We start from the raw sequence: 12,121 nt of genomic DNA, 5'->3' as shown, positions 1-12,121 counted from the left end.
CAAAGCCCGCCTAAGGCTATGTTCAGACAATTCTATGTCCGTGGCAAAAATGGACATAACTCAGAATGCACTAGGACCAATGTTATACAACTTGGCTGTTCAGATGACAATTTTTTCACATGGACCAAGTGTTTGCATGAAAAAAAATCGCCGCATGCACAAGTCTCATCTTTATTTTAGAGAGAATCACCAATATAGATCAACCCCATAACATCGGATTGTATACAGATAGTTTGCTATGTTGAGAATTGCAATGTATTTACTCTTGTAAATGTTATTCACTGCCATATGGAAATTATTAGTACCGTATGCCAAACAGATGACATACAAATGACATAGAGAATAAAAATTCTATGGGTTTTTTTGTGGATGAATATCGGATGATTTTTTTGTACACTCATGTGAGCTTAGCCCCAGTTCTCGGCTTCAGACTATCCCTACTTATTCAAGATGTCTTCTGGCAATAGGCAGCTGGGATCCCAAGTGATCAGCTGTTACCTATCGGAAATCCAAGCAGCAAAGATTAAGCTTCCCTGTACCTGCCCCACAGGGATAATTATTATACACTGACTATTAAAACACTGCGGTGTCTGTGAAAAACAGTTCAGGTTTGTCAAAAGCATGAGATTCTCCTTATAACCTCCAGTCTGTCCTAGAGCGATACCCATCTCTCACCCACCAGGACACTGTGACACATGGACCTCACTGCTGTTGAACATTAAAGCCCCACTCCAGCTTTTTTTTTATTGAACCTCTGGAGTGGTACTTTAAATGTAAGTCCCCTGTCCTAAACTCAACTTGCGGTACCTTCATCTTATTCCAGCGCCGCTCAGCTAGGTCTTCTGTGATTTATGACCTGCCGGCAGCTCCAGTGTTTCATAGAGCGTGTAGAAGATCACAACTCAATACATTTCTATGGAAGCCTTGTTCTGCTCTTGTTCTGGCTCTCAAAAGAGTTGCATTGAGACCTTGTGACACTCATACACTGTGAAGCTGCCAGAAGGTGAGTATATGTCAGGGGGCAGGAAACTTACATTTAAAGCGGCACTCTAGCACTGAAAATAAAAACTAAATGCTGCATTGGTGCTTTAAACATTTAGCTCAACTTACAGTATCTTTCATTTCTGCTCCTTAGCTAATTGGAACATTAAAAAAACACAAAAGGAGACAATTATGTTGCTAAATCAGAGACTGGTGTAATCAGAGAATGTTTTTTTCATCAAAAGATTACTTTTTTCAAAACCGATTTCCCAGCTGCGCCTTACCCACAGCTGAGGGGCATCGTACCAATTAGACGCATTTCACAGCTTCAGAAGCATCAATTTAGAGAATTCATCTATTATAACCCACAGACCATCAAGAATTATAAATAAAAGTCTTCAAATTAAAGGGGCTGTCTGGTCTCGGATGAAATTCTGCATTCACTCTATGTGACCGCAGATTCCAAGCTATTGCAATATATGATGCGCACACTATCATGATTTTCTCTTGCTCCTTGGGCCCATTTCATTAAAACTTTCACAGCAAAATTCTGGCATAAAAGCTTTGAAAATTAGCACAATTTAGGTATAGCTTGAAGGTGGGCCTACATTTTGTGGCTTTGGCATTTGGCAACAATTTGTCACAGAGCTGACAAAATGGCCTCCTCTTAGGTAGGACAGGGCACAGCGGGGGTGCAAGTCCAATGCTTGTCTAATACATGTAGTGGCTTGTCTAAAACATGACGATCTGTTGTATTCCTTATGCCAGTTTTCCAGTACCTGACTGGAGTGAGACTTCTGTTGTAGTGTCGGAGGTGCACACCACTCATCAGATGCTCCACATTCATGAAGATGTGTGCACATCTTCATGAATCAGGAGCGTCTGACTCTAGAACACCCCGTCATCAAGACCAGAGTGAACAATACCAGTTTTGATTAATTGGGGATGGGCAGACAAGTGACCACATGGATGCAATTTGCATACTTGCCGTCACATGCCAACTAGCCTCATCTGTTTTCTTTCCAAAGAAGGGAGCTGAGAGCAGATCAGGAGTCTAGTCGGCACATGACAACACGTATTCAAATCACACAGATGTGGTCACATGACTGCACACACTGTCTTGTTTCGACAGTCTACAATCGCATAGAGCGACTGAAGATTTTTCTTCTAAGAACAGACAATGCCATTAATTAATAAATATAATAATTTAAACATGTAAATCAAGCAAATCTAAATGTCATTCTCCAGTAGAAGACTTGCCTGTTTGCTTGCACGTATATACACTCTTTCCTTCTCTATTTTAACCTGCAATGCATATAAAAACAATAACATAAAAAAACAAAACTACATAACAACAAAAATCTTAAAGTAACAATTAGTTGGGGATTCCTACTATTATTATGTCAGTCACAATAGCTGTTACTGTGTGGCTGCAGTAATATTTTATTACTATGGCCAGAAGTAGCATTGTATAAAATAGGATTAAAAAAATACAAAAACACCTTATATATCTAAAACTACAGCAAAACAGTTATTACCATCTTACGAGGTTTTCACCTATGCTCAAGATAGGTGACAACAGGCTGATCTTTGGGGCTCCAACCCTTGGTAGGACCACCACTGATTCCAAGGACAAACTCAATAACTTTATAAAATGGAAATAGCCCTTTAATCCACAATTTGTTGGATTAAACAACCTTACTTTTTCCATCATTATGTTCCATTCACACATTTTTTTTACCCAAATGTGGATACAAAAATGAGAAACATAATTATGTCAATTCAGAATCCATTTTGTCTTTGGTCAAAAAAAATAATACTCAAAGACTACGCAAACAGTCTGTGCAAACTTGGCCTTATAATTCAATCTCACAAATGGCTACCTGATCCAAGTTTAAGATGATAACTTACACCACCTTATAAAAATAATTGTTCATTTTATCTGTTATTTTTTATTACAGTTTTTTTTAGTTTATTCTTGCATACACCACACTGTATCATGCAATTCAACTACAGTGGAACCTTGGTTAACGAGAACAATCCGTTCTGGGAGTTGTTAACCAAGTTACTCGTTCAGCAAAGCAAGATTTCCCATAGGAAATCATTGCAATTCAGACAATTTGTTCCACAAGTTGTTAAATGTCCCATCCTGGTCCCCTATTGTGCCATTCCACACACACACAAACACGTACAAACATACACAAACACACACAAACACGCACAAACACGCACGCACACACACAAATTATGCTCACCTTACCTTCTGTTCCATCGCCGGCCTCCTGGATCTTGCAGTTCGCTGGTACAGGATGTGTATCGGTTAACTATCGCGACAAGGGAGGAACTTCCGCTGCCAGAGCGCTGACGTAAAGGCAGGTGCCGCTTGCCTCTGATTAGCCAGTGCGCTGCCTTTGAGTAGCGGCTGACAGCGGCAGTTCCTCCATCGTCGCGATGGTTACGATACACATCCTGTACCGGCAAGCTACAAGAACCATGAGGCCGACGATGGAACAGAAGGTAAGATGAGCATAATATGTGTGTGTGCATGTTTGTGTATTTGTGCGTGCTTCTGTGTGTTTGTGCGGACTGAAAGAGCGGGTCAGAGCACGGTGGATGTACGGAACCGGAAGTGTGTGAGGTGAGTATTTTGCTCATTTGGCAAAGCTTGCTCGTAAACTGAGTTACAAATTTACAGCAAGCTTTGCTTATTAAGCAAAATACTCGCTAAGTGGGTTATTTGTTAAGCGACGTTCCACTGTATTTGTATTATTTTAATTAATTAAAAAAAAATACATTTAGCAGAAATAGAATTCAGGAAGCTGTACGTAACATACCTGAAATTTTGGTAGACCGTCTAGTCCTGGAAAATCCTCAATATCACCAGTTGCAATATTAAAACATGCCCCATGCCAAGGGCAACGCACTCTGCCTTTGGAGAGTACACCTGCAGAGTGACAAAATATAAATATGCTTGTAGTATATTATATAATAACAAGAATAGCTGGTTTATAAGGAAATAGGTTAATTATCACTGTCATCATTAGTGCTTCAGGACAATCTGTATTTCTACATAATTTGGTTAATTTGGTGCAATATTCCAGCTCATTCAAATTTTATAACCCCACCCCATCACTGATTGGCAGCTTTCTGTGTATGCACAGCAAGCAGCCAATCACCGAGATGGGTGGGACTATACAGAGCTCAGCATTCGGAGAATTGAAAACTGTCGCAAGCAGCCCAGTATGGGACACATCACTGGAATCGGGGTCTCAAATGGGTCAGCAGAGAGCTGGTGACAGATTCAGAATTAAATTTTCCTTAAACAATTTAGAAAAATTCACAGCAAGAAAGGGCAACAATGTTTACCTGCCCAGGCCCAGAAACAAATGCACTCACAGGATATGGAGGCAATAGGTGCTAAACACTGATGGAGCAACCACTCACACACTGCCACTCCATGGAGGGGGTGACTGCTAGTATTAAAATTGTACACAAATGGCTTGTATAGGATGCTGTTCACATACAGTGCCTACAAGTAGTATTCAACCCCCTGCAGATTTAGCAGGTTTACACATTCGGAATTAACTTGGCATTGTGACATTTGGACTGTAGATCAGCCTGGAAGTGTGAAATGCACTGCAGCAAAAAAGAATGTAATTTCTTTTTTTTTTTTTTTTTTAAATTGTGAAAAGTTTATTCAGAGGGTCATTTATTATTCAACCCCTCAATCCACCAGAATTCTGTTTGGTTCCTCTAAAGTATTAAGAAGTATTTCAGGCACAAAGAACAATGAGCTTCACATGTTTGGATTAATTATCTCTTTTTCCAGCCTTTTCTGACTAATTAAGACCCTCCCCAAACTTGTGAACAGCACTCATACTTGGTCAACATGGGAAAGACAAAGGAGCATTCCAAGGCCATCAGAGACAAGATCGTGGAGGGTCACAAGGCTGGCAAGGGGTACAAAACTCTTTCCAAGGAGTTGGGCCTACCTGTCTCCACTGTTGGGAGTATCATCCAGAAGTGGAAGGCTTATGGAACTACTGTTAGCCTTCCATGGCCTGGACAGCCTTTGAAAGTTTCCACCCGTGCCGAGGCCAGGCTTGTCTGAAGAGTCAAGATTAACCCAAGGACAATAAGGAAGGAGCTCCGGGAAGATCTCATGGCAGTGGGGACATTGGTTTCAGTCAATACCACAAGTAACGTACTCCACCGCAATGGTCTCCGTTCCAGATGAGCCCATAAGGTACCTTTACTTTCAAAGCGTCATGTCAAGGCTCATCTACAGTTTGCTCATGATCACTTGGAGGACTCTGAGACAGACTGATTCAAGGTTCTCTGGTCTGATGAGACCAAGATCGAGATCTTTGGTGCCAACCACACACGTGACGTTTGGAGACTGGATGGCACTGCATACGACCCCAAGAATACCATCCTTACAGTCAAGCATGGTGGTGGCAGCATCATGCTGTGGGGCTGTTTCTCAGCCAAGGGGCCTGGCCATCTGGTCCGCATCCATGGGAAGATGGATAGCACGGCCTACCTGGAGATTTTGGCCAAGAACCTCCGCTCCTCCATCAAGGATCTTAAGATGGGTCGTCATTTCATCTTCCAACAAGACAACGACCCAAAGCACACAGCCGAGAAAACCAAGGCCTGGTTCAAGAGGGAAAAAATCAAGGTGTTGCAGTGGCCTAGTCAGTCTCCTGACCTTAACCCAATTGAAAACTTGTGGAAGGAGCTCAAGATTAAAGTCCACATGAGACACCAAAAGAACCTAGATAACTTGGAGAAGATCTGCATGGAGGAGTGGGCCAAGATAACTCCAGAGACCTGTGCCGACCTGATCAAGTTATAAAAGACGATTATTAGCTGTAATTGCAAACAAGGGTTATTCCACAAAATATTAAACCTAGGGGTTGAATAATAATTGACCCACACTTTTATGTTGAAAATTTATTAAAATTTAACTGAGCAACATAACTTGTTGGTTTGTAAGATTTATGCATCTGTTAATAAATCCTGCTCTTGTTTGAAGTTTGCAGGCTCTAACTTATTTGCATCTTATCAAACCTGCTAAATCTGCAGTGGGGTTGAATACTACTTGTAGGCACTGTATGTAGGTGCACAGTGTCTAGCTTACAGCTTATTGATGACACTAAATTTAAAAGCTAAATTACAAAAAGAAGAATTAAATTCTCCCAAAAAAATTCAGAAAAATTTACAGCTGTGAATTTTTCAGAATTTATTTGGGGAAAATTTAATATATATATGTGGTGCCCAGGACTAGCCAGGTCATCACAGATAACACTCAAACACCCCAACCCCCATTAGACAGTAACATTAGCCAAACACAAAACCCTTGTTGCCTCCCTCCAGGGTCTGATGTCCACACCAGGTGGGGCGGAGCCAAGCGGTTGGCCCCACCCACCGAGGAGTTCACAGGCCTGGAGGCGGGAAAAGTGACAGTTGAGTTCAGGAGTTTGAAGAGTGAGGAGTAAACACTTGGGTGTCTGGGTTTGTGGCCCAGGCACTCACAGCAAGGTTGGCAGACGGTGGTGGCCGTCTGCAGGAGTGGTGAAGCAACGCGGAACCATAGGACCGGGGTCGGGCGTTGGCCCGCCGGTACCGACCGGGGAGCGAAGTGAAGCCAGCACACACAGGCAGGGCCATCGGACCCCGACCAGGCTTGGAGCCGCCGACAATAGTCAAATCCGAGTGTGACCGGAACCCCAGGGGTTTCCTAACAGCCAAAGACCCGATAGAAGGCAACTGCCCACACCGTGAGGGTATACAGCTACCGCCTAAGGCTAGAGACTTAAGGGCCAGCGCCTGGCTCCTCCGGCATTCATACACCGGGGAGCGGACTACCGTTGGGGATCCATCGTAGTCAAACAAGTACATCAAGGTGCAGGGAAAGACAGCTGCCATCACCTCTCCGGGGAGAGACACTGCAGCCGGCTGCGGGACCCGTTCATCCAGCCGTTTGGTTTACCGAGGACTTTGTGCATCTCTTGCTGAGTGAGTACACCCGTGCCATCCGGCACCGCGCCGCGCTGTCCCTGCACCTCACCAACCCTGCCTCCCTGTCACACCACCGGGCCTCGGGACCACCGACCCCTACCCACGGAGGGGGAAAACAACATCCCAGCTGCTCCCTGCCATCGCTCCCGGGATCCCCGCCCGTCACCAGCAGCAGTGGTGCCCATCTTCACCACAACCCGTGGGTGGCGTCACGGACTAAATCCCCCAAACCAACCACCCCTTTCACTCACGGGCAAGGAGCGCCGCTCGAGTCCCCGGATCTGGCCCACAACTCGAGCCACCGAGCAGCCGCAGCAGCGCCGGACCTGAGCGTTAGCGAGCGACCAGCAGCGGCGGCGTCCTCCCCGTCCGCGACATATATACAGTATATATATATATATATATATATATTATTTTCTTTTTCTTTTTTTTTTTTTGGACTTATATCTTTATACAGGATCCAGCCAGCCCCATTAATGTAGGCCTTGAAAACTGGGGTCTTCGTTCCTGTGTGGTGCATTTATACAGTGCTGGACAGCCTACCTAGTCTGATAGTAAGGGTGTTATTAATAAGCTGTAAGCCAGACTCTGTGCTCTATACAGGTCATTTGTGTGCAATTTTAATACTAGAGGGCACTTTACATGCAGCAATATCGTACCCACCCCCGTCGGTTGTGCGTCACGGGCAAATCGCTGCCCATGGTGCACAACATCGCTTACACTCTTCACACATACTTACCTGCCTAGCGACATCGCTGTGGCCGGCGAACCGCCTCCTTTCTAAGGGGGCAGTTCGTATGGTGTCACAGCGGCGTCACTAAGCGGGCACCCAATAAAAGCGGAGAGGCGGAGATGAGCGGGACGAACATCCCGCCCACCTCCTTCCTTCCTCATTGCGGGCGGCCGCAGGTACGAGGTTGTTCCTCGTTCCTGCGGTGTCACACATAGCGATGTGTGCTGCCACAGGAACGACGAACAACCTGCGTCTTGCAACAGCAACGATAATCAGAAAAGGAACGACGCTTCAACGATCAACGATTAGGTAAGTAATTTTGATAGTTAACGGTCGTTCGTGCGTTTCACACGCAACAATGTCGCTAACGAGGCCGGATGTGCATCACAAATTCTGTGACCCCAACGACATCTCGTTAGCGATGTTGTTGCGTGTAAAGCGGCCTTAAGCAATCACCTCCTTCATGGAGTTGCAGTGTGTGAGTGGTTGCTCCATCAGTGTTTTGCATCTGTTGCCTCCATCTTTATTAATGGGTATCAGATTCTGTGGCCTGGGCAGGTAAACACTGTTGCCCTTTCTTGCTGTGAATTTGACCTAATCTTGCAATCATGCTGATTTATAATGCACACATTTGAAGGTTAAAAACAAAATGTTGGATCAGATTATATATAATTTGTCCTCCGCTACCATGGAGACACATAGTCTAGCATGGGAGATGCAGACACAAAATAATAGGATAAGTAAAGAATAGTGATGAGTGAGCACTATCATGCTCGGTTGCTCAGTACTACTAAGAAGCAGTCAGATGCTCATACCGTCGCAACTTAAAGGGGTTATCTGGCTTCTTTTGACTTTTTTTTTTTATTACCCTATTGGGCTACATTGGGGCAGGTAAGTAGATAGAGAGCACTTACCTGCCCTGCTGTCAGCCCCTCTCCCCCGGCTCAGAGTGGTCATGTGACAGCTCCTGCCGCGATTTTGCTGCTTCCGATCATTTCATGTCAACATGGGCAGGACCATGTTGACATGCAAATCTGGAACAGCATGTCGCCTCCCTGCTGGGCTGTACAGTGCGATGAGCCCCGCCCCCTTCCCTGCACCCTCCCACACATTCCCTCGCACCCCTTCTCCCCGCAACCTCCCCCTGCACTGCTGTGGGGTCCGTGACCTGGGGGAGGGGCCTGTCGGCGACTGCCGTGGTGTCACCGCCAGCACCGGGCCCCCTGCTCAGGATCGCACATTCAAATGTACCGGCATCACAGATCACAGATGCCGGTACATTTGAAAGCGCTGATGAGAACCAGCGCAGCTTCTCATCACTGTCCCGCTGTCTGTGCTCTCTTCAGCACAGCGGTGACGTCACTACTGTGCTGATATGTCCAGAGCACAGACAGCCTGCGAATGTGCAGGAGCGGCGGGGACCTGGGAGGGGTGAGTATGTACTCCCTACATGTGTTCCCTATGGGGGTAGTGGGGTTTGGTGCAGAGCGCCGTGTGTGCGTGCGGTGCAGAGCCATATGTGTGTGTGTGCGGTGCAGAGCCATATGTGTGTGTGCAGTGCAGAGCCATATGTGCGTGTGCGGTGCAGAGCCCTATGTGCGTGTGCGGTGCAGAGCCCTATGTGCGTGTGTGGTGCAGAACCATATGTGCGTGTGTGTGGTGTGCAGAGCCCTATGTGCGTGTGCGGTGCAGAGCCCGATGTGCGTGTGTGGTGCAGAGCCCAATGGGCGTGTGCGGTGCAGAGCCCGATGTGCGTGTGCGGTGCAGGGCCCGATGTGCGTGTGCAGTGCAGAGTCCGATGTGCGTGTGCGGTGCAGAGTCCGATGTGCGTGTGTGTGGTGCAGAACCATATGTGCGTGTGTGGTGTGCAGAGCCCTATGTGAGTGTGCGGTGCAGAGCCCGATGTGCGTGTGCGGTGCAGAGCCCGATGTGCATGTGCGGTGCAGAGTCCGATGTGCGTGTGCGGTGCAGAGTCTGATATGCGTGTGCGGTGCAGAGTCCGATGTGCGTGTATGGTGCAGAGCCCGATGTGCGTGTGCGGTGCAGAGGCCGATGTGCGTGTGTGTGGTGCAGAACCATATGTGTGCGTGTGGTGTGCAGAGCCCGATGTGCGTGTGCGGTGCAGAGCCCGATGTGCATGTGTTGTGCAGAGCCCGATGTGCGTGTGTGTGGTGTGCAAAGCCATATGTGCGTGTGTGTGGTGCAGAGCCATATGTGTGTGTGTGGTGTGCAGAGCCCGATGTGCGTGTGCGGTGCAGAGCCCGATGTGCGTGTGCGGTGCAGAGCCCGATGTGCGTGTGCGGTGCAGAGTCCGATGTGCATGTGTGTGGTGCAGAACCATATGTGCGTGTGTGTGGTGTGCAGAGCAATATGTGCGTGCGTGGTGCAGAGCCATATGTGTGCGTGTGGTGTGCAGAGCCATATGTGCGTGTGGTGTGCAGAGCCTGATGTGGGGCTGTTATTTGCAATGCTGTAGTGATAACAGGTCAGGTGCTGGGGAAGAATACTGACAGGGAATATGTGTGCAGGGGGCGAGGCTGGACAGTGAGGGCAGACAGAGGGTGGGGCTGGACAGTGAGAAAGGGCGGTGCCAGCTCTGACTGAGGTTCAGCACAGGAAGTGGTCATGTTTGCTGGATCTGAATGTAAACAAGGAGCTGCAGAGAAGAAAGAGTGAATTCAAGAGGAACAAAAGTTAGAAAACAAAAAATAACAATGTAGGGGTGTTTTATATGACAATACAGCACAGATTAGCTTACCAAAAATTTTTGAGTTTATGTCGGATAACTCCTTTAAGTACCCAAGTATAATGGAAGTCAATAGGGGAACTCGAGAATTTTTCCAGAAGGTTTTCCAGAAAAATGCTCTAGTTTCCCATTAACGTCCATTATACTCAGGTATTGGAGTGACGCCCATCTGAGCATCCAACTGCTTGTTATGAGAACTGAGAATGATAGTGTTCACTCATCACTAGTAAAGAAATATAATTTCCCATTGCTTGCTTCATAGCACATTTATTGCAGCGTTCACCCCTGCTGTTATGATATGGGTGAAATTCTGCAGCTGAAATTGACCTTAGATTTGAAATCTGCATTGCATATCAATTTCCACATGGAAAAATCTCATCCACGAGCTTAGCACTTTGATCTGCAGGTAAAATCAATAGCAATTCTTTTCCTTGCGGGCCCTTATCTGGCACAACAATGCATTTTGTTCTTTATGCCTTTATTTTAAAACTAGTGCCTCGACCAACGCAATGTCTCCAGTCCAGAACATTTTGGCTGCACAGGAGGACTGGTGAAGACAATGCAGTTCGGTCAATGAGGCTCTGTCTGCAACTGATGTGGATCCATTCAATGTACATACAGTAGGACTTGCATAGATAACCAAGCACATTCCTCGGCTAGCTCTATCAGTCATATAGACATGAATGGATAGGCAGTCATACCTGATCACAATGCTCCCTTCTAATCTAGTGCAACAAGAAAGTAGACGTGATCGAGACCCATGTTCTATCAATCAGCAATCAGACATTTAGCACTTGTTCAATGAATAGTTGATAAAAAAAATTCTAAGAAAAGCAACTTTATAAGAATATTATATAAATAGTGAAAGGTAGTTAATCTATATGTAACACCAAAAAGTCTTTGAACATTGTCATTTAAAAATCCTAACCTTTTACTAGTGGTGCTCCATAATGTGGGCACTTGTGTCCCATTGCATAGTATTCACCATTTTGCTTAATTAGTAAAGCTTTACCACATCCCAAGTCAACTTCACGCATCCTAAAGAGAAACATAAAAAGTCATCAAAGTCGCAAAGATTTTACATAACAAATATATAGCTTGGCTCCAGCATTGGAAATGTTATCAGAATAAAACATTGAGGATTTCTAAAGCACGTACTGTCCATTCTCCAGATCTTTTGCATGACACACAGAGGCTTCCACCATATCTTTGGGATTTGCGTACGGGTTAAGGACTATAGGCCTTTCTTCATGATGATAGTGTCGAGATGTCCCGTTGGCTTTGTAGGCGAGAGGACTGGCTTTGCCATTGGGAGACATTTCTTCTTTTTCCCTTTCTTTTTCAGGTAAAACAACTTCAACTTTTACTTCTACTGTAAAAAAATGTTCATCTTGTGAATAATTTTAATGCATTGAAATGTATATTGACGAATAATACATCATTATGAAATAAAAAAATAGGCAGTGATGCCATTTTGATATGTACTGCAGCTTTGTCGATCATACTGCCTAAACTACTGTCATATCCAATGTATGTAGAATTGAATTAGGCTCAGCTGCAATAGTTTGCCCATGTACCATAAGTGCTGCTGGGAAAAAATAAACCTTCTGTAATCTTGGAGGCCTTTTAATGTGACC

The 12,121-nt window shown here is 45.5% G+C and overlaps 1 protein-coding gene across 5 annotated transcripts in view; it reads right to left on the bottom strand.

The window, feature by feature from the left end:
• AIFM3 (AIF family member 3) overlaps nt 1-12,121 on the bottom strand; it is a 122,269-nt gene that overhangs the window by 62,763 nt on the left and 47,385 nt on the right. For 4 of the 5 annotated variants that reach the window (XM_075324579.1, XM_075324594.1, XM_075324602.1 and 1 more), the window contains exons 3-6: nt 11,643-11,856; nt 11,413-11,522; nt 3,816-3,925; nt 2,242-2,286 (exon numbers count right to left, since the gene is read on the bottom strand). In XM_075324579.1, the coding sequence (XP_075180694.1) occupies nt 2,242-2,286; nt 3,816-3,925; nt 11,413-11,522; nt 11,643-11,856 (479 nt within the window). The remainder of the gene's footprint in view (nt 1-2,241; nt 2,287-3,815; nt 3,926-11,412; nt 11,523-11,642; nt 11,857-12,121) is intronic. The other variant, XM_075324586.1, reaches the window with a different exon arrangement.

The sequence above is a fragment of the Anomaloglossus baeobatrachus genome, chromosome 1 (genome assembly GCF_048569485.1).
Source record: "Anomaloglossus baeobatrachus isolate aAnoBae1 chromosome 1, aAnoBae1.hap1, whole genome shotgun sequence".
Classification (NCBI taxonomy): domain Eukaryota; kingdom Metazoa; phylum Chordata; class Amphibia; order Anura; family Aromobatidae; genus Anomaloglossus; species Anomaloglossus baeobatrachus.
The sequence above is the reverse complement of the archived record's forward strand: the minus strand, read 5'-3'. Positions and strand labels throughout refer to the sequence as shown.